This window comes from Pyxicephalus adspersus, chromosome 2 (assembly GCF_032062135.1).
Source record: "Pyxicephalus adspersus chromosome 2, UCB_Pads_2.0, whole genome shotgun sequence".
Taxonomy (NCBI): domain Eukaryota; kingdom Metazoa; phylum Chordata; class Amphibia; order Anura; family Pyxicephalidae; genus Pyxicephalus; species Pyxicephalus adspersus.
Window position 1 is genome coordinate 34,274,689 of NC_092859.1, and position 23,859 is coordinate 34,298,547.

The 23,859-nt window shown below is 38.2% G+C and overlaps 1 protein-coding gene and 1 long non-coding RNA gene across 3 annotated transcripts in view; one reads left to right on the top strand and one right to left on the bottom strand.

Moving 5' to 3' along the window:
• Positions 1 to 7,747: 7,747 nt before the first annotated feature.
• On the bottom strand, positions 7,748 to 19,390 carry LOC140323373 (uncharacterized). 2 transcript variants are annotated; one of them, XR_011919365.1, is made up of 4 exons: positions 19,308 to 19,390; positions 11,512 to 11,642; positions 8,910 to 9,063; positions 7,748 to 8,529 (listed from the first exon to the last, which is right to left on the bottom strand). It is a non-coding gene; the product is annotated as an uncharacterized lncRNA (long non-coding RNA). The 2 variants fall into 2 exon arrangements; XR_011919366.1 differs by lacking the exon at positions 8,910 to 9,063.
• Positions 19,391 to 19,466: 76 nt separating this feature from the next.
• Positions 19,467 to 23,859, top strand: part of TIGAR (TP53 induced glycolysis regulatory phosphatase) — an 11,604-nt gene continuing 7,211 nt past the window's right edge. The window contains exons 1-4 of the mRNA XM_072400373.1: positions 19,467 to 19,611; positions 21,437 to 21,474; positions 22,105 to 22,230; positions 23,353 to 23,426. Coding sequence (XP_072256474.1) covers positions 19,580 to 19,611; positions 21,437 to 21,474; positions 22,105 to 22,230; positions 23,353 to 23,426 — 270 coding nt within the window. The 5' untranslated portion in view covers positions 19,467 to 19,579. The remainder of the gene's footprint in view (positions 19,612 to 21,436; positions 21,475 to 22,104; positions 22,231 to 23,352; positions 23,427 to 23,859) is intronic.

Sequence of the window (23,859 nt, forward strand, 5' to 3'; positions counted from 1 at the left end):
AAAACAATGCTTCCTGCAAAAACTATGTGCGCTTGCTGATGGAAGTGTGCACCCCCTTCCCCTTTCACTGGAAACACATGCAAAGCCCCCAGACATTGGTGAGGAAACCCTAAAGATTGTGATGGAGCCAGAAGACCAATCTCTGATTCAAAAGAAATCTGTGGGTTTCTTTTCCACATGTATACAAGGGAGACCAAGACCTAGCATTTAGTAAAAGTACTACTGATCTCTAATCTACAGGGATCCCCATACATACCAATAATTGGGTGCTGTCCCAGGAAAGCTCCTATCACCCATTTATTCTATTTGAAAGTCTTTTTAGGTTATTATGAGAAGTAGATGTCTGTAGAAGCCACATTTTCTGTATCTGTAAATATTTCTGCAGGTTATGAAAGATCACCTGCCCTGTCAGTAAATGCCAATCTCAAACAAGTGGAAATGTACAAGGATTACTTATAGATTGCAAGAATTGATTTAAAATTATTCATAATTACAGCTGTAAATATGATGTATGCCTAGCACAATCTCAATCACAATCACAATTTTAACTTTGTTGCAGTTTCCTACCTATAACTATATAGTTTCTGGTAAATAAAAAGGCTGTGAAGAAACAGGACAATATGCAGACAATATTCAGATATTTATGACTATATTGGCACAACTAACTGGCAATATGTGAACACACAAAGAATTGTGGCACTCTCATCCCTATCAAAGCCCCCAATTTTCGCAAACCCTTCTTTACCAAAAAAAAAATAAAGCTGTTATAGCAAAACCACCCTTTTGTTGGCAAGCCCACCCCCTATCAGTAACCTCCTTTGCCCAGGAAACTCCCCTCTTCCATTTGTACACTTACCAAACCTGAGATACATGGGCACCCTGCAGAGTGAGAGACGTCATCCTAAATTTCTCAGCTTTGTCATGTAACACATCAAGCCAAGGAAAAGCTTAGGAGGACCTTCCTCGACTCTCCATCCTCTATATCTAAGGGCTGACAGGGCTGCTGGAGGTGGTACAACTGAGCCGCAGTAACATAGCAAAGTGAAGAAGTTATGAGTTCCCCCCAGCATGGCTGGGTTGTTCACTCTGACAATAGTTTTAACTTTTTCTCATTCCATCAAAAACTTAAAACTTTTGGGTACAGATACACTTTTAAGTTTTCACATTACTTTTGAAGCAGAAGTGTGCTGCACACAGGTCAGGAGTTACATGAAGTTCCTTGTTCACAGACATAGAACTGACTTTCTAACACCCCCATAGCTTTGTAGCTAAACTTTGGAAGATCAGTCTCAATCGACCACTTATTTTATTACTGAGGCACGTCTTGTTTTTATGTTAAATAATGCTATATAGGAAAAGCTATATTTGTGCAGCTAGCTAGCTGTATGTCTGTACAAACCCAACCTATGTGCAGCAAATGTGTATCAACTGAACTTCAACCTTTGATTTTAACCATAATGAGTTATGCTAAATTGAGTAAGGACAAATGTTTCAATATGACTGAACTGATGAGCTAGCCTCTAGATTTCAAGACATTCCTTTGCATTTTGAATCCTCATCTTGAAAGGGGCTTTTTAAAAAAAGTCTTTAGGTTGCCTTGTTTGCAAATTATTCTATTAAATAAAAATTTTAAAAAATTCTCATTCTTAAAAAAAGAAAAACCTCTAAAAAAAAGAGAAGCAATCCTTCCCCTTCAGCAAATCTCTTCCCCCCTCTGTGTAAATGCAAAGTGACTCTAGAAATCCCCTTTATAAATTCACATCAGCCAGAATTCCCACATATTGACCAGGGATGAATGACAGCTGAATGGCCAATGAAAATCTTTGATGTTTTGAGCGTCAAAGTTGCTCCGTAGTAAATCATATAACATATAGTATGTTCCCAATGCATTGTGCTAGGCTTGTTTGACATCCCATTCCAAAAACAAAAGTTCATAATATAAACTTCCTGCTATACCAGCCTCCAATGGTATAGAAGTCGTTCTAGAGCAGTGGTTGCCAACCTTTCAGACCTCATGGACCATTTAATTCCTCATTTTCAATCCCACGGACCATTATTATAATTTTTTTAAAAAGATAAATACATTTGTAAAATAATGATCTTTCTAATGGTGCCTGACAATGATTGTGGGGTTCATTGATCAGCTCACGGTTAAGTGAACTATGACTATTGTTACTATTATCATTAGTTGCATTATCTTTGGTATTACTAAAGGAATGCAAAATATTTGTTTGCTTTTTCTCACTCATTATGGCTTTATTTAGTTGGAATTTAGGACCAAACAAGAAATGATAGTTATCAAAGTCAGACTATTTGATGCCATTAAATATAACAGTTAAATAAAATACACAGTTAAGCTCATACTTACCTAAAAGAGCATTTGAGAAATAAATAAAATAAAACAATCAGATGGGAATCCGTATTTGTGAAGCTTGTACAGATACGGCTTGGTAACAGTTGCCTAATACAGCTTAATACTACAGTGACGTCACGTTGCGCCTCTCTTGTTTTTCTAGTCTCTAGTACAGTTTGTGAATATAGTGCAATATAAAGGCGAAAATTGTCATTCAGAATATAAGAATTTATTAGATTATTTTTGTTTTTTTATTAATAAAACATAAAAATTGCAAATAATGTTCCAATTTTTTTGTGGACCACCAAAATTTTCTCGCAGACCACCAATGGCGACCACTGTTCTAGAGGATCATAAAGGGTTTCTGTAAGACTTTTTTGGCAATTTACTAAAGGAGCATTTGTGAGGTCAGATACGGATGTTCAATGAGAAGACCTCGCTCATAGTCAGTTTTTAGGTTCACAGTTTTAAGGTTGAGTTTAGCAATCTGTGCAGGATCCCCAGGTTACTCCACATTGAACCCACAAACTATTCCTGTTTTAGTTGAGTTTTTGTATGGAGACACAGCCATTCTGGAATAAAAAAAGGCTTTCCACAAACTGTGGACACAAGGTGGCAGAACAATGTGGCATTCACAAAACTCTTCACTGGAAACACCAGAACTGAATGACTTGAATGGGTGCCTACATAATTTTGGTCATATAGTGTAGGTGTGTAGGGTAACAAAACATAATCTATTCCAGCATAGTGCCACAATAAATAGTCTGACAGATGTCATCTTTCATTTTCTCACACAAATATACAGAATTGTATTTTTACAGTGATATCTTTTAGCATTTAGGCATTTATTTTCATGAAAATTCTACATTACGATTTCCGCCAATGGGTGCATTTTTGTTAGAATGTATAACATGCTTTGCCAATTTTGTGCTGGTAAGGCATTTCCATACCAGGAATTACCTTTTAAGTGGAACTCATCAAAATAGCTAATAATGCCAGGGATTACTCCCATACTGGTAGGTGCCATTATTTTATTTTATATATATTACACAGCACTTTACTAAATCCATTGTCATATCACTAGCCATGACACTGTACATAACCCTGTAGAACCGTGTCCTGCTTTAAATCTTACACTACTTCCGGAAATTGGGCAACAACTATCTTTATCATTGAACACAAAATTCAAGATGGAAAACAGCCACCCAGTAGGACTCCATTAAAACAGCCATCTAAATAGGTCCTCTTTAAAGTGAACTTGTGTTCATTTTAAGTATCCTGTCTGGTAAGCTACATGTAAGGCATACGAAGACAATTAGATTGTACAACTCCTCAGAAGTTCCAAACCCAGGCACATTTAGAAATGCAATAATGGATCTATCCAGCCTGTCTCACCTGGATTTCGCTATTGGTTTATGAAATCATCGTCCTAGTAATGTAATAATTGCAAAGTGTGGAAGGAGAAAGGACTAACCATAACTAAAGTGGTTCTCTGCTTCTTTAGTGCCAGCTTTTCATGTATAAAGGAAAAACAAATGCAGGGTACTTATCTTATTTGACAGCCACAAAAATTGTAAAATTGCCAGAAAAGAAAGCAACCTGTAAAAAAATGTATTGTTCCTTAATGCTCATTGGTTAAAATGCCCCTGCATTAATATACTAGAGGTAAAGTGTCACCTTACATTGATGGTTAGTAAAGTGTTTGTTAGTGAAGTGTCCTTAATTGGTAATAAATTGGTAATCAGTGTCAGATTGGCCCCTATACACATGTAAGAAGAGCCCCTTTACACTGATAATGGCACACTGGAGGCCAGTGGGGAGAATACTCCAAACACTGATTGTCACTGGGAAGAGTGCCTAACCTTATAGTGAGCTTAACAGTGCATTGGTGTCATTGTAACATATCTCAGAGACAGAAATCCTAATTTCTTCAATGAAGTGAACACTCGTTTACCTCACAGAATCTTTGTCTTTGCTTTGTTAAAAACTACAGTGTTTTAGGAATCTTTGACAACTAACTTAGGGGATTGTGAGTTACCATGTGGTTCGATCCATCAGCTCCTCTATTACTATAGGACACAAGAATGATGTTAGGGGGCTAGGAGATGGAACCAGAAAGCGTAGTGGGGTGTCATGCACCGGACGCATCTGGGACTAGTGGGGCCCCCTTTGGACACAGCCACGGTTGTCATCCAGATGTTCATCTCCATTACACAAGGGGTTGGGGGTTACTTACACAAGTGAGAAAATTTTGTTTTATGCTTCTATTTCAACTCTGAGAAAGTTACAAAGACACTGAATTTTTTTTTTGCAATATCCTGTGCTTGCTGAAAATGTCCTTATTTAATTTATCACATTTTAGTTATAGAATAAGATCTTTAAAAAAGGAGCAATAGAGGTATTAATCCCCTATAAGCCAAATATAATTTTTGAGGGCTATAATGACATGGTGATTTGAAATTTGGTTGTTTTACCCGGATGCACACTTTTATTAAGTAAAGGCTTTAAAGAGCTAAGAAGATAGAATACTTACCTTTTTCTATACTATACATGTTAGAAAGCCTAGTTACATATCACACCAGCTTGCCATGTGAAAACAAAGCAGAAAAAATACAAAAATCCCAGGGCACTGCCAGCTAAAAAGTTTTCACCTTTGTACATTGGGCAACCCTTGTGGTTTCCCGACACTGACAGAGACGAGTGATGTGGGGCTGCCAATATTTTGGATTGCTCCTTTTGTGTTTCTGGCATTTATAAAGGCTTTACTGGCCAAATTGCGTTTCAGAATGCATTTCTATCAAGTGTCCATGGCTACATGTCACAGCAGTGAATTATCCAAATTGTTTCACTTAGAAGCAATAAGAAAAACAAAGGATTCACCAATAATTATTGTGTGTAAAGACTGCTTTTACCAGAAGCCATTAATTTGCGGGTTTCTTCTGTTTTACCCCCCTTTATGTGACTTTTGTGTTTGTGGAAGGTGCTAACTAACTCCGAAAAAAGTTACTTTCATTGCTGGGAATACAGCTCCAAACTACTACAATACGGTTAAAAAATGGTGCACTGCATTGAGAGATGTAGGCTCAGACTACTGGTTAGAAAGACATAGTGCACTGAATTGAGAGGTGCAGCATTTGACTACTTGTTAAAACACTGCCTTGAGAAATTCTGGATTACTGGTTACGAAGGCATAGTGCATTGTGTGATACAGCTTTGGACCACTGCTTAGAAAGACATGGTACACTGTAACCATGCAATCCAGCTCCAAACTACTGGTTTGAAGAGCATAATGCACTGCATTAACAGATGCAAGTTTGGACTGCTGCTTAGAAAAATATTGTGGACTGTATTGGGGCATACAGCTTCCAACTACTGCAAAGAATAATATGGTGCAATGCACTGAGAGATGCAGCTTCAGAATTAAAAAATATATATTCATATTCAAACAAACCTACAACCAAATACAATTTTACGCCATCCTACACCCTTATACTATCAAATTCACTAAACTAAAAAAACTAGACATGTATAAAACTGTTCCCATTACAGGGCTGCAATTCCAGCTGCCAGTATCCTTCAGGTTTGAATCTCTCAAGGTGCTCAGGAAAAATTTGTGCAATGCATGATAAGCTGGGACAGTTTTAGAACTGTAAACCTACATTGTTGTACACTACTAGTTCCTTTGTGGAACATATATTAAAAATCACCCAACACAGTGAAATCATGACAGAGACTTATTTTACAGATTGCAGACAATAACCTGGTAAAGATTCATTACGTATTTGCAAATGTTCCATCAGTATCCTATAAGTAATGAACTCATATTTTACGGGGAAAAAGTGTGACGTAAAGCCTTCTCAAACCTATTCAAAGGATCATTTTTTATGCAATGTGCATCAACATGTTTGTTTATGATTACCTTATGTGACAATTAGGAGCCAGGTACAGAGCAATGTGGTTTTATAACTGTTGCCTGAACACAGGCCTTCACTGTAGGATCATCAGGTATTATTTCAATAAAAACTGGAGATTTAAATAGTATTGGAAAAGAAAAAAATAATAGATGTATACATTCTTAGAGGTTTTACACACGAGTCTTTCAAAATTTGCTTTTATCAATAAAAAGAACTGTATAGCGTTATGCCTCCAGCTACAGAACAGGTGCTCTTTCAACTGTATGGAAAAAGCGAAGCTGCCACAATACAGGAAAACTTTATCATCAAATTCTATGGTGATAGGGGACTCTCAGAATTTCCAGACATACAAAACAGGATATATAATTTCATAAGCTGGTGCCTTTTCCTGTGTCGATGTTTCAGTTCACCCGTTAATTTAAACACCTTTGTGGCTCCAAATTGGCACAGGACTGGGCAGACAGGGCTAGACTATTATTCATCGTAAGACCAGGCTTAATGTTTCCTCCCAGGCATCTATGGAAAGTACTGGTTGGTAGGAATGTACTGTCTAGAATGGAAGGTACATAATATTATTAGGCATGTCATTTCAGATGTATTATAAAGATTCTGGGTGCCATTTTAGACATAAGGGTCAACATAAAAACTTTTACTTTCACCCACATTTTATCCAGAATTCACACATTTTTCATGTTGGATTTAAGTAGAAAATCTATCAGAAGTAAATCTGAAGTAAAAGTTGATTAAATTTTATAATTGAATAAAATGTGGAAAATTTGTAGATTTTGGATAAATGTTTTGTGAATTTTGTGTAAAAATATTGATAATAAACCCTATAATATAGATACAAAGAAATGATTTTCTATTTACACAAAAATAATGACCCCTTTCCCTCCACAATTTATTTGCTGAAATCAATGCTCGAAAAAGCCATATTGCAATTTAAAATAAAAATAACATGTCAGACAGGTGTTAAAATGAAAACGCAACACTCACCTCCTTGCCTGCACTGTCCTTTGCAGACTCACTGGCGCCTCCTGCTGCTGCTGGTCTTGCAGTCCGAATAACGGAAGATTATTCAGAAGGTGATGTCTCTTCTGCAAGGAACAAACTTACCTGCCTGTTCACAGTTATTTAACTCTTTGCTCCATCACCAGCATCTTTACCTGTTCCCCTTCTGGCTTCAGAGTCTTCCGCTGCTTTGATTGGCCTATTTAATGTACAGCGCTGCATAATATGTTGGCTCTACAAAAATCCTGTTAAATTATTAATAATTATTATTATTAAAATAATTTAATAATTGGGCAGGTCGTTATGACGTTCATGTATTCTAGGAAGAGTTGTACATATCCATGTGCAGCTCAGTGTACATTATAAAGACAATTGTGAACAGGCAGATAAGTTTATTTTTATTGCAGAAAGAACATGGCATGTCATTTCTGCATTAAAGAACTAATAGGTTTCGAAAAATACAATAATAATGGGTAAAAATTATTTTTATTACGACTTCCAACAGTCAGTGATTTGTACAACAATCAAATAAATTTAAAAGCCTAAGCCTTGTGCTTCAATTCCTACCAAAAACTAAAACATCAATTTTGGGTGACCTGACCCTTTAACATAATACAATACATTTGTTATAAAGTAATAGTCAAAGCTGAAAATGTATTTTTATATATATAATTATTGTGTTCTGCCTTTCTGCTAGCAGGTAGAACTTTTATCATTTCCTTCCTAAATGCATTGTTAACATAGCTCAGTAGCTCAAACAAAAATGTAAATAAAAGCTGGGACTCTTCCCTCTCCAGATCGGTCTAAAAGGAAATACCTATGCTGTCTATTCAGTCATTTTATTCTTTGCCATGTAATATATATCAAATATTTGTTTACAAACATATAAGCTTAAATAATATTCTACATGAAATTGATCCAACTGAGCTGTGGAACTTTAGGCTCTAAAGGTCATTAAGTTATAATATTATTTAAAAAATAAAAAAAATTGGCATATGGGGATTTTTCCAACCCTGCTTAAGTCATGCAGTGTCTCCCTTGAATTCTTCCAGCGATTCTTTATCACTTTTATTTCATTTCAGATAGCTGCTTCATTGTTCTTATCCCACGCTAGTTCTCCAGGCAAAATATGGTTTGCGAATTAAGCGACACTGCCAACTCTCCCTTCAGCAAAACAGGAAAGAGTTCCAAACTGTCGAGGAAAATCAAACCCTTGGTATTGTTTCAGCTGGCAGAAAGCAGGAGAATATACTGGAATTAAGCAAAAAAAGTCATTCTTTATAGAAAGATGACCCCTTGAGTCAGAAAAATACATTTAAAACAGGTCTATGTCTGGTGCTTTGGGACAGATTTACTAGGAAGTTAATATTAGTATTTATTAGACTGCAAAAAAAAAAATGAACACAGTGCAATTCTATAATAAAAGTAATTTTTTGTGCTATATAGCTATAGTGCAATAAGTATGTCTACTTTGAATTAAATTTTACTTAATATAAAAGGGTAGATAACCCAGCTATATAAGGTAAAAATGTCATATCACAGAAGGTCACATGCTACTCTTTTTCAGTCATTGAAGTCACACATGCGCAGTGAGATTGGCACTTTTTTACAAATACATCAGGATACATCACCTGATCTCATGGCTGTGCAGTGCAAGATCGGGTGATGTAGGTAGAAGAATTAAAATGATGGAGGAAGATGGTGGCGTCTGTCCGGTGCTTCATCCAAGCTGGAACAAAGGAAGAAACTAGGACAAGACTGATTCAAAGACAGCTCTGAAGGGATCTGTAGAATAAAGGTAAGTGGGATTTTTTATTTCAACTTTAGTTCGGCTTTAAAGCAAAATAGCAAAAAAATTAAAGTTTAATTACATTACTTTATTACATCAGGGACTGGTGATGTGATAAAATAACCTTCCCTGCCTCATCACAATTTTTTAAATCTCCTATGCATTAGATAACCAGCATATCTGATATTGTTTAGCAATCAACTATGGTTGATCACTAAACCAATGACTGAAAACTGACTTGAATTGACCTCTGTCAATTCCTATGGAATCCACTCGTCCTTGCCGCGTCATAGAACTGAACAGCGCTGTCTGTACAAAGCTTACTCATTTTAGTGTCACAAAAAATTAATCAGTCTAAACACAACTTGCTGGGTAAAGCTACGTACACACTTCCAATTATTATCGTTTGTAAACGAACGATCCTGCACGATATCTGCGAACGATCCTATAGCACCGATCCTGTACATACAGATAACGACACGATCGTTCAAAGATATTGTACACACGTATATATATACACACACATACACTCACATACACAATACAGCCTGTATCGATCGAATGTTCGTTCATCGCGCATGCTCAGAACATGCACGATCACTGAACGACCGTACACACGATAGATGGTCAACGATCGTCGTCCAATCGGATCCGCCGGTCCGGTCGTTCATTTCCAACGACTATCCTCGTTCGTCGGCGTCGATGGTTACTTTTTTTACAAGCGATTTTTGGCCAATTGGTCGTTCGTTCGTCGTTCATTTCCAACGATAAAAATTGGACGTGTGTACGCAGCTTAACTATTTCTCATTTCTCCTTCAAAAATGTTGTCTTATCTAATTTGGTACTATACTTTGGCCACATTTGTGCAATGTCTGCTGCCCCAAGTTAGGCAGCTTTTCTAATAATACTTATCTTTAATCAAAAGCTATTACAGCAAAAATAAAAAAATCGATGTCTGATGTGTTGATGACTGTACCTAGTGTCACTGAGCTAAGGAAATTCTGTGAGTGCAAAGCATTCTGACCCCACAACCCTAGGGAACATCATGGTGCCCTGCTCACACTGTATACTGACGCAAAGAACAGCCCAGGAGAAGAGCCGAAGAAGACCCTATGTGATTTGCGTTATGGCAAACAAATATATATTTTGTTTTATAGGTATGTACTTTTTATATTCAGTATTTATTATATATATAATGCAAGGTGGAGCCCTTCAGAGTTGGACTTTTAACAGTTTATTTATTTGGCTTTCCAAGTAAAAAACAGGCCGACATTCTGTGGATTAAACCAAGTTGCCATTGTTACCAATCAGATATGTAGATTACAGGCACACAACTCCCACCCAAATCTATGTCCATGGCACAGCCCAGCCTTTCATGTTTAAGCCTTGGTTTTGGGTGGGCTGACCCCTTTGATCTACTCCATTGTCTGCTATAAAAGTACAGTCCGTCTATCCTAGCAAAGCATACGTGATAGCATTCCATCAGAAGAAGGCAGCTATGTTCGCCTGGGTTTACATAATGTTTGTTGTTGTTTTGCCCCATGCACAATGGGCAACATTTTAATAACAGCATTCCCAGTTGCTTAGCACCTAACCAGAAAACTGCCAACAATGTGACATGAGCTTTAAGATGCTTAATTTACTGCTTGGTCAAATTCTGCCCTTTGCTCACATAAAACAGGGTCCTTTAGGGACAGGACTTTGATTGGTATTAACTCTTCACTTGGCATAGGTAACCTTATCAACCCTGTCTTCTATATCAGCATTATACTATATTAGCTTCCTGTCGACTGTTAAACATGGCCATGCTCCAACTTTTATTTGATAGCAATGCTTTATTGTTGGCAATGCTTCCAAGACTATTGTTTAGTGCAGGTAGAGCACTTAAATTGTGCAATGCTTAGTATTCTTACCTTTGAAAATTAACAACAGTCCTAGAGCTGCCCGGACTCTCTGGAATGGTCTTCCTTATCCTATTCGGCTTGCTCCTACTTTCTGCTCATTTAAAAAAGCTTTCAAAAACCAATATTTCAAACTTGTCTACCAGTCCTAATCTATCTCCTAAGCCCTCAATACTTCGCACCACTACATATCCCCCCTCCTATTGTGTGTTACTTCCCCCACCTCCTAGATTGTAAGCTCTTCTGGGCAGGGTCCTCTCCTCCTCCTGTATCACTGTCTGTATCTGTCTTTTATTTGCAACCCCTATTTAATGTACAGCACTGCGTAATATGTTGGCGCTTAATAAATCCTGTTTATCAATAATATTAACAATAATACCAGCCCATTCTTACCTAAAGTAAGGCAATTATTGTAGGACCTGTGGAAACACTAAAGTAGTCCTAAACCCAACCAGTGAACTCTCAGAACTATAGTTTAAAAACAAAAAATGGGGACCGGGACAAAAAAATGTATCTGCCTAATCTGTTTTAAAATACACTCACCTGTCCTCACTCCATCATAGGTGCTACCATCTAACCCGGTCTTCTTCAGAGTTTCCAATCTTCAGCCATCTTGATTGGCTAGTCCTGGTTGACGTAACTCCCATGCTTTCTACACTGCGCAGCCCAGTGTACTGGAAAAAAGTAGAGTACAGACAGGCGGATAAGTATGTATTATTGCAGAAGGTTTATTAGTACTAAGGCACTAATACCAGCTTTAGGACTACATTGCTTCAGCATTTGCAGAATGTAGATGGTATGTTACCTGGAGGCTTACCACAAGCTCCCACTTCAAGATTTGTTTTCATGTTACAGCTATAAGGAATGGCTGTAAATTAACGGGAAAGAGCATGAAAGGGGAAAGGGTGTTACTCACCCAGCATACATATCAGACTAAGAATTTGCCAGATTTACTTGAATATAATCTGATCCGAATTTAAACTACTTTATTACTTGAAATACAGGAACCTACCTTGACTCAAGTGTTGATCTTGGGGAAAAAAATAATGCGGCAGTCACTGTCAACATTTTAATCAGTGATCACCAAAAATGGCAATAAAATATTATTTGTGATTCATTTCTAAAACATTTATTAAAGAGGGGAAACATAAAATTACATCTGCTTAGTTTATTTTTCCCCTCCCTTACAGGTTAAAGTATTTTGTACTCTTTTTGAGTTGGTTATGATAGGCCATTCTTAAATGATCTTGGATTGACCTGTGTCCCAAAATACCCAGTTAAATCAAAGATTTTTTTTTTGATACCGGACTAGGATTTAAAAAATATAAATAAATGCAGAAAACAGCAGTACATATTGTAAATACAGAGCAACATATGGCTGGCAGCCTGAAAACATTATTCTTCTGTAGAAGCATTTCAAATATTTCCATTCTTTTTATGTTCAAATTATACCATGCAGCACTATCACTGCACAGATAATAGGGTCAATAAACGTGTTGGGTCTTTCATCGTGCGCCAAGCCATTGTAGGGAGTGTTTTGATAAGGTTTTATAACTTCTGTCAGCTGCCCAGCAATTGTGATCAAGGTTTAAAGGCTACATTTTCACTTGGATTCAGTGAACACGCCGTCCTTGACTTAATACAGTGAAAAAAACAAAACTTTGACACTCTCCCAGCGACAGGTGTCTGTAATAGCCAACAGGCCTTTGTGCAAAATAGCTGTGCAAACCAGGAGGGCAAGGGAAGCAGGCAGTGGGCTGCTGGTAAAATGACCCTGTCGCCAGATCATTCATTTCAGTGGAAATTTTTCAAGTTTTGTCAGGCTTTTATTAATCGCTTTTGGTAACTGTGCTGCGATCTGCCACAGACCCACCCAAAAAATGGTTCCCAACCTTTCTTGACAGGGTTGTTGGGATTGCAGTTGTGCTACGTCAGATTGTTGCAGCTAACCAAGGGTCTGAATTGGCCCTAAAGCAATACTACTAAATATTAGTCAAGTAAATATATGTATATATATATATATATATGTATATATACAAACAAAAAGTATATTAAACATGATAAATAAAATGATGACCCTAAAATTATGAGATAATAAGTATACCAGTGCATGTGTATCATATAACAAGTTCTTCACTGAGACAAAAATCAAACACCTGTGCAAATTTTTAATCTAGGTGTCATAAATAATAATGTGTGAACGATAAACCCTTTGTAAGATATTAAGTAAGAAGTCCCCGCCCCCCTTGATGGAATGATGGCAGAGAGTATCACCACCGAATTATATACAAGACATATTGGATTAAAGACAATGGGCCTGATTTATTAAAGCGCTCCAAGGCTGGAATGGATACACTTTCATCAGTGAAGCTGGATGATCCAGCAAACCTGGAATGGATTTCTTCAAAGTCATTTGTTATTTTTTAACCTCCCTAGCGGTCTAATTCAGTCCAAATTTCCATGCAAAAAGCAGTACAATTTTTTGCATGGAAATGTATTTCTCATTGTAGGCTATAATTCTTAGCCCGAACTAACCGATATTTAATACATTTATTAATAAACTTTAAAAAACAAAAACACAAAAATCTGTTAAAAAAACAAAAAAATATTTAAACATAATGTAACTGTAAAGTAGCATATATATATATATTAATTTTATATATATTATATGAATATTACTTTGTATTGGACTCAATACAGCTATTTTGTATTACATCCAATACAAAATATTTAAATTTCCCGCCAATCCGAGCCTGCCCACCTGCACCGATTTACCAACGTCACCGGGAAACCCTGTAGATCTCGTCTCTGCAGTTCGCAGCTGGCAATTGAGGAGGAGGACGTGTCCCCAGGACCTGTGGGGACCAGCAGGATGCCGTCATACAGCGACAGGACAAGTTAAGTGGGTTTTTTTTTAGTTAAAAGCTACCCTGAGTGTGACTCGGGAATACCAATTTTTGCCTAGAAAATATACCCCGAGTCACACTCAGGAATACTGCTAGGGGGGCTGGCAAATGTTTTGAATCCTGGACCAGACCCATTCCAGGTTTGCTGGATCACCCAGCTTCACTGATGAAAGTGCATCCTCTCCAGCCTTGAAGAGCTTTAATAAATCAGGGCCAATGATTCAGTCCACCACCTTTAACAGAATATTATTCCGTGGAGTGATCCTTTAAGTAATATCAGGAGCTTATGATAAGAGATATGTTGTGACTTCATTAAACCAGAAATCCTTTTAAATTTATACTCAGGAAAACTTTGCTTTCTTATTTGCAATCTTGGGAGAAGCCACATAAAAGTTCATACAACGCCTTGTTCATTATGCTCCAAGAATTAAATGCCACATTTTACACAACATCAAACTATGTGAACTAAGCAACTGTAATGGGCAAAGTCCATGTTCACATTTCATGTGAAATTTACAGCAGAAAAAAACAGCTGATTGCACTTCCTGACATGGAGTGAAGGCCGCTATTGTTTCAGCTTCACTCAGCCATTTATTAACTTGTAAAGCAGAACAGTAGGCAAACAAGTAAAACACTGTTTAAATGCCTGACAACTATTTTACCTTTAAATAGATTTTTAATTCTGCTCAGTCAGTCGTATGTTACAAACGTTTGCCGTACCACATAGTCAGGAAGGTGAATCCAGTATATCACAATAACACAATGGTGTGGTGATATGGATTACACTGGATGATGCACAGATGGAAAACAATGACTTGCTAAATGGAATTATGAATCCTTTTGCAGGGGACAGAATTGGATGTATTAAAATAATGTATTTAGCTAATTGAATATTAGTCAATATTTATGAAAAGACCTGAAATCATGCAACAAGCAACATTAGTGAAATTGTATCAATTTACAAAAAAAATAACATTACTGAGAATGCAGAATCATAACATTATACGGGAGATCAATGGTATCACAGAAAAAGATAATTATTTATGACATCTTGTATGCAGCCTATCTATCACTATCACTAGAAAGAAGCGACATCACAAAAATACATCTTATCCATTCATCCCCAGACCAGTGACATCACTGGGAGGGAAGCCCATCCATTCACTGTGAATGACAATTATAAATCTCTGTATAATAAATATTGCATGTCTGCATCCCTATTACTCTGATATCTTTTGTTCATTAAACACTATAAGGTGACATAAATATACTTCTGACCATACTTTTTAAATCAAAATTCAGCATTTGTCCTGAATCTAAAATAATATGGCAATTTAAAACTGAAGGCATTTTTAGCAGCATTAGCAGATGTATTTGAACACTTCTACCACCAGGTGGCACCAACACACAGATAATACAAATTGCAGAAACCATCATCTGAAAACTAAAGCAGCTCATTTGGGTTGCAGAAGGGCTGCTCCTCCCTGGGTCTGTGAACACAGAACAATGAAACATGTTTGTTGAGAAAAAAAAATATTTTTTGAACCTCTCCATACACACTATATTTACCAATTGTAGACCATTACCAATAGTTTTTGTGTAATTAGTTTAATTATTGATATGTGGTCACTACCCTCTAGCATTATATATCATGCACACACACATGTGGATATTGCCCACAGATGGGCACGTGTAGTTTATTTTAGAGTTTGGCAAATGCTTTGCCATGCAGGTAGGTGGGTGTCCATATCCAAGTCAATGGAAGTGTGGGGCTGCTCAATGGGCAGAAGCCGTATGTCACGTCCAGGAATCACAATGCAAACACAACCGTGTACAAACATACCCACAAAATAATTCCTAACCACGCACATATGCTTCAATGGTTAAGCAGCTGTTTTCAGCACATCTGAAATTAACATTTTTGCAAGTAGTTTTGAGAAGTTTTATTGCTGAAAATCACTTCCAAAAATAGTTAACATTGTTCATGATCTTGTTTTTGGGACAAATAGTAAGAGGCGGCAGCATTGCTGTACTTTGTTACTGGATGCTACATGTAGAGTTTAGGGGGAGTTTGCCACCCCTACCTCCTCCATAGACTTGAATTAGTACCACATACAAATGCCTAAAAAAGCTTGTGCAAGCATTATTAAATGTTAACAAGTAGTTTTCATAAACAGCTTCAATACAAAAAAAGTGAAAGAAAAGGAATTACTATGCTAAGCTTTTACAAATGCTGTGGAGATGTTTGCAAACATCTGCAAAACCCAACCAGTTATCCGTTACTGTTACCAAGTAAAATATTGTTAGTTTGAACCCAGCCACAAGGGTCATATGCTTGGAAAAATCACTGACACCAATGGTTTTATGGCACCTGTAAGGGTGAAATTCTTACCACTGACCAAGAAGCATTCACCTACTGACCACCACACTAATATACTGTGAGCTGTGGATATAGTAAATATAGCAAGGGTTCCCTAAGACCTGAAAGTTATTTCAAGGGATCCCCATGTAAAAAAGTTAAGAAAGGATGTGCTAGACAATTGTTGCCCAAAGTTAAGCATTGTGATCGTCTCAAAGGAAAATCCAGGGAACAGGGAGTGCTGGAGGAGGATGGAGCAGGCTGCCTCCTGCTTATCCTCTCTTTCGCCTTTTCATAGAACTGTTCTCGTTTGTTCTAAAGTCAATGGAAACAATTAAAAAAGATTGTTTCCAGTGATGGAAATTTAAGTTTGTGGACAGCTCAAGTTTGCTAAAAGATCTTCAGCATTCACTTTCACTCTTCTAAATGTGTCAGATACAGGTAAGAACTGGGGAACATCTACCGTACCTCCAGCCCTGGTCAGTAATGTCTGCTGGGTATTTTTATAACTCGCTGCCTTTGATTGAGACCAGTAATGCAAACCTCAGCCATGCAATCATGGTAATCAGATTAGGGTGAGATAGTTCACACTGGATGTGATGTGCTGCCCCTCCCGCAGGCAAAGAAATCTGCAATTCTAAGACTGAGAGACAAGGACACATAAGAAGTTACTATAGATGGGGAAATGAAAATAATGTGCGTGCAGGTTGCAGGATCCTGTGGGACACATTTGTGTCACATTTTGCAGGGTACAAACCACAGAGCACAGCTAGCTATGCAACTATTCAGTAATACCAGTAATACAGAATAATCAACATTCTTCATCAAAATGTAAATACTAAAACAACCAAAAAGGCAATAATTGCTAACTTTATTTTTCCTTTAAAAAGCAATAGAGTTCCGTTATAACCAATATTCTTAGCGTGATAAAATCCTGACAACATGCACAGGTCACATCTACCATTAGGTACAGAAGGTTTATGGCATCTGGTGGCCATGTATAGTATGGTATTGTACCAGCAACATTCTATGCCAGAGTACAAAACCAAGAAAATATTCTGTGTGTAAAATGAACCCTCTTCTAGTGATAAATTCTGTTTAAGACATATAAATTCACTCAAGATGATTTTTTCTCAATTAATTTCACTGTCACCGGTCAAAGTATGCTACCTGACATTTCTAATTTATAGAAAATAAAACATTTTGGGATGTCACTGCTGGCTCCACTTCTTCATGGGTTAATAATCCTAACAAGCATGAAGCCAGTGAAACACAGTGACTTTTACAGTTCAGAAACTCAATAAGCAGAGAGAGAGATAAGGAAATCCTAACAGCTCAAGAAAAGTCTCCACTGATTCTGCAGATTCTGCAGTTCCACCCTGCTGCCATATCACTAATTCACACTTCTTAATGTGAACTGTTCTTTCAGTACAACTAGATTGTAAGCTCTTCGGGGCAGGGTCCTCTCCTCCTGTGTCACTGTCTGTATCTGTCTATCGTTTGCAACTCCTATTTAATGTACAGCGCTGCGTAAAATGTTGGCGCTATATAAATACTGTTTATTATTAATAATAGTACAGCAAAGTCATTAGGAATCCGCCACATTTCCGGCCACTAGGTGGCAGAATGAGTTGTAGTGTTAATATGCAATGAATGGAGAATTGAATACAACTGGATGAAAAAAACAGCTAAATTGACAGGTGAATAATTTATAAATGGACCCCTTACAGTTCAAGAACATAATTCTGCAATATTTCTACTTACATTAGATCAACAGCTCAGGATGGGGTCTATAGGACCTCGGTAATGAGACCACTGCTTCCTCACAGAAAGCAAGACCTGCAGCTGCTATTTTTTCAAGGAACAAATCTTTTAAAATTTAATTTGAATTAAACTTTCCAGCACTGATGAAAATTTTTTAATGGGGCAACAAAGGGAGAGTAAGATACATGGGCCACAGAGACAACAGGAACTATTTCATCTAGGTTTTTTGTAACCTAACCAGGTTGTTTTAAACCTGATGTGACCACATTGGGTGCAGTTGGGTTAGGGTCTCTTTAAGAAATGTAAACGACTGGCAGGGTTACTCAAAGAAGTATAAATTGGTGGCAGTAAAGTGTGAGATAGTAACAGGACCTTCTTTTAAGAAGTGTAAACTGGTGCCAGGGCCCCTTTAAGAAGTTTAAGCTGGTGACAGGGCCCATTTAAGTGTAAACTGGTGACAGGACCTCTTTAAAAATAAAAGCAGGTGACAGGACCTCTTTAAAAAGTGTGATAGTGACAGGGTCTCAAGAAGTGTAAACTGGTGACAGGGCCCCTTTAAGAAGTGTAAACTGGTGACAGGGTCCCTTTAAGTAGTGTAAACTGGTGACATGGCCCCATTAAGAAGTGTAAACTTGTGACAGGGCCCCTTTAAGAAGTGTAAACTGGTGACAGGGCCACTTTACGACGTGTGAGCTGGTGACAGGGCCTCCTTAAAAAGTGTAAACTGGTGACAGGGTCCCATTAAGAACTGTAAACTGGTGACAGGGCCCCTTTAAGAAGTGTAAACTGGTGACAGGACCCCATTAAGAAGTGTAAACTTGTGACAGGGTCCCTTTAAGAAGTGTGAACTGGTGACAAGGGCCCATTATTAAGCGTAAACTAGTGACAGAGCCCCTTTAAGAAGTGTAATCTGGTGACAGGGCCACTTTAGAACGTGTGAGCTGGTGACAGTGCCTCCTTAAAAAGTGTAAACTGGTGACAGGGTCCCATTAAGAAGTGTAAACTGGTGACAGGGTCCCATTAAGAAGTGTAAACTGGTGACAGGGCCTCATTAAGAAGTGTTAGTTGGTGGCAGGGTCTCTTAGTGAAGTGTAAACAGGTGACAGGGCCCCTTTAGGAGGTGAGAACTGGTGACAGGGCCCCTTTAGGAGGTGAGAACTGGTGACAGGGCCCCTTTACTAGTCTGTAAAGAGACTGAAGTGTTCCAGGCACAGCTGTGAGGACCCTCAGACTTTACTTGGTGCCATAAGCCAATAGCAGTGCTAATTATTGCCATGACACCTTACAATGACTGAACATTCTCAGCTTACCTCTATGACTGACTTCCTCCCACAATAAAGTACCAAGCCAAGGCTAACCAAGAGGAAGGTGCACATACGCCAGTCAATGTCCACGTTGTCTGCGGCAGCCAATCAGCGTGCCCGTGAGCCCATGTCTGCGCGAGCTTGTGTCTCTCCCGGGCCGTGATTGGCTGAGGCGGTATTACATTGTATCAATCCCAGAGTCGCCCCGCAATGCAGAGCAGAGGAAGGCTGGGGGCTCGGTGATCGGGGCATGTGTGTGCTTGGTAGCGGATCCAACCATGGCCAGCTTCGCCTTGACCATCGTCAGACAGTAAGTAGCTGCTGTGTAACACAGAACATCTGCTGCTATCAGTCTGCCTGCAGATCAGCAGGAGAGAAAGGTCACAGACAGAGGGGATCAAATCCTGGATTGTGGGGCTCACAGCTCACCCCATCCCACTCTACTGGATCAGCTGAGATTTCTGCATTTATTTTATATGTGTGAATATAGTCATTATCCAGGGACAAACACATAATACTAATAACATGTTAAGAATTGCATTGTACCTTTCTTGTTGTACTGTATGCACATGTGTTACAATATACATTCACATGTGTTACAATATACATTCACATGTGTTACAATATACATTCACATGTGTTATGATGCAACATCCCATTCATTATAATTCATTCATTATAATTGTGATGCCATTGCACCATAACAGATAAAAATGTACAATACATTGGGTTCACATTCACAATGAATGCCCTGCACATAGGGAGGGTGTGTTGCTGCAACGCAGAATTGTGTATATGGCAAGCAAGAATAATAAAAGAACATACAGCATTTGTTCTGCTGTTGTTTTGTATTGTAGTTACATATTTGGAAACTGGTGAATGTGCTCTAAAATGTAATAGAGGTTGTTAGCAGTATTTAATTTATTTTATCATCAGTCTCTGCACTAGGGGTGTAGTCATAAAAAAAGAAGAGAGGGCACTGTACTATGCAAGGCGAGTGCACATGCGCATCATTGTTATGTAAACGCCTCGTTCCCGAAAAAAGTGAGGGCGCAGCGCGCCTATGCATACCTGCCCCACTACACCCCTACTCTGCATATAGATAAAAGGAATGTATATAGTACATGGTAGTTACCAGCTCCTGTGAAATCATGATTCTGGGCTTTTGGAAATTCATGCTGTCTTCTGGGGCATAAGAGGGAGGTTGCACAATGAGAAGCCACATGGAAAGGGACTGCAATCCTACTCAAAAAGTCCTGAGTAGTGCAGGGGATTTTATGAAAAAAAAAAACATGGTAATGTATGTTATTATACTTCAGCTCTACTTATAAAACGGAATCAAATATTCCCTCAAACGTTCCCCAGTGGGAATCTTCCAGGTCTGTGTGTTTTAATAGCCTATAAAGTGATAATTAAAGCCTATGGTTATCATCAGACGGTATCCCCCGCCTATTGTGTGTTACTTCCCCCACCTCCTAGATTGTAAGCTCTTCGGGGCAAGGTCCTCTCTTCCTGTATCACTGTCTGTATCTGTCTGTCATTTGCTACCCCTATTTAATGTACAGCGCTGCATAATATGTTGGTGCTATATAAATACTGTTTATTAATAATAATAATAATAATAATATTAATAATAATATTAAAATGGTGTATGTATATATATTAATATATATATACTTTTACTTTTTTGCTAATGTGAGTTTGTCTGTCCCATTGGAGAGATTTACGAAGTATATCTCCGCACCTCTTGTACTGCTGACAACCCTAAAATGTTGGATTTGCCTACCAACTAGCATGGACACAACAGAAAAATGATCGAGTTGGGAAGGATCAGAACTTTCCAACTATCCAAAAACTAAACAATATTTTTATTATTGCTTTATGTGCACTTTAACCTGCAGTAGCAGATATACTCCAAAGAAAATGCACGGTATTTCTGGCCTGGGTCCTCTTTCACACCGGTAATGGGTCCGAGCTTCAAACAATCCCTAACAAGCATAGGTGTCATGGTGGAGATGACGAAGAGCAGGATTGTGCATGACACATGTATGCATTATTGTATATTGCTTTGTCTGCTGATTCATATCTATGGGATATGCAGTTATTCTTACAATTTGTATCTCTCCTCTATGCAGTGGGGAGACACGCTACAATAAAGAAAAACTACTGCAAGGTAAGAATTATTCTGTCTCTTCTTCATATTAAGAGATTACAAGAAGTAGATGTCACAAGGGTTCAGACAGTAAATTATCCTAACAGACATGTGACCTAAGGAGCAGAGAGAAGTAGCTGTGAAGGTGTGAATGTTAGAATTCAGCATCAGGCATTAGGGGCTGTACAAAGCAGTGTGGGAACGGGAGTATGGTAGTCAGTAGGCTGTCTAATGAGAAAAAGGGATGGAAGTTACCATGATCTGACAGTGGTGCATCTGTTATGTGGGGTATAGGTCAGTTATTGTGGCTATTGTGGAATGCATGTGATCTTTAAATTCATTGCAACTTTTCTGTATATATTTTATGTTCAATCCTCCACAGCCTGGGTTACAAATAATTTATTGCTATTGCATTAGATATTTGTTTTGGTCCAGGGGTGCTTTAAAAAAAAAAAAGGTACCAAGGGTGCTGTGAATATAAAAACGTCAATCTAGGGATCTAAGGAGATGTGAATTTTGTAGCTGGTGAAATACCAACATTGCAATTTTTGGAATGGATTGTAGAAACATGATTACTCATTGTAGCTATTATACTTTGTACATTGCTCTTATGCTTGGTGTATTGAATCAGCCCATGTATCATGTCCACAGGGCAGGGTGTAGATGAGCCACTCTCTGAAGTTGGCTTTAAGCAGGCCGAAGCAGCCGGGAAATTCCTCAGCAGTGTAAAATTCACCCATGTCTTCTCCAGTGATCTGATTCGGGCTAAGCAGGCAAGTGTATTTTATGATTTTATATCACATCTTTTATGGTCATGCCTAATATCACATTAAAGACTCAATGTACACAGTACATATTGTAGTGTTTATTTAACAATGAATTTCTCCATAGTGTCTTCAGCAACAAAGGTCAGTGAGGACTTTCCAAGAATAGTAAATACATGAATGTTCATTGCATGGCCACAGGTACACATAAAACTGGTGATAGAGAACAGTCAGATGGTGCAAGGATTCTGTGCTGTTTCCTGTGTTATCTTACTCCTTAAGCACTGTAGTAGCCCAAACTCTCCTGCTTAGGCAAAGGGAAGTCGACCTGCAGCAATTGTCGTGTTTCCAGCGCATGTTCCTGTGGACCGTTGTGTGTTGACCAAACTGGTTCGGCCTACAAAAAATAAAGCCAGACTCGGAGGTTGCTATCCAATGTCTGGACTGATAGGCCCGATTTTGGGTTTGTCTTTCTTTGTTTGCTGCGTATGGCACGGGGCGTAAAATGCCAATGGTGATGAAAGGGTTGAGTCGGTTTGCTTAGTGGGCATTCAAGTAAAAAAAATAAATAAGCAAAACCCTTTCACAGAAATAGAATCATTTCTCTCCACCTGTCTCCAAGGCAACCAATGTCTTCCTCCCTCTTTCCGCCAGTTTGTTAGCACCCCTCCTTCTTGAACTTGCCAGCTGAGGATTTTGTAAATTTACTGAGGACTAGAATAATCAAATCTCTGACTGCCAGACATCATTTGGTGTTATTGGATCTAAACAGAACAAATTATGATTTATTAGTACTTCTAAAATATAATAGGATGAGAAATGTTGGAGTTGTCATCAAAATCATTCAATAAGGATACATGTTTGAGTGACAGCTGTCTAATGGGATTTTTTTAAAGCAAAACCCTCGTTTGGCCAAATCATTAGGTTCTTTTAAACGTAACCCTCCCCAGCAATATAATGTAATTTATAGCCAGTAGAGACAACCACCAGATGTCAGTCGTCACAGGTTCACTTTATTGTGTAAAGTTATGGGTATTATAGAATATCATGGTCTGGGGGTAATGTAAGTGAATGTTCACTGTACAGGTGCATAATATAAAATATTTATTTCATCATTATTTTCCCTTACAGACAGCTTGTACCATCATGAAGCATAACTCGCACAGCGAGGGCATCGAGATCACCTATGACCCTAGACTACGAGAGAGGGTGAGTTCCTGTTCAGGAGCTTGCATTGTATGCTGCCATGAAGGGGATAAAATCAGGCAATGACTATATGATTCATACAAGAGATTCCCTATAAAGACAAGCAATGATGGTCTTGGGGTTCTTACTTTTCACTTCAATGTTTAATCTCTCTGGACCCTCACTCTTCTCTTCTCCCCTATGCTCTCTCTTCTTTTCTCCCCTTTGCTCTCTCTTCTCTTCTCTCCTCTCCTATGCTCCCTCTTCCCCACCTATGCTCTCTCCTCTCTTCCCTCCTATGTTCTGTATTCTGCCCTATGCTCTCTATTTTCTTTTCTCCTATGCTCTCTATTTTCTTTTCTCCTATGCTCTCTATTTTCTTTTCTCCTATGCTCTCTATTTTCTTCTCTCCTATGCTCTCTATTTTCTTCTCTCCTATGCTCTCTATTTTCTTCTC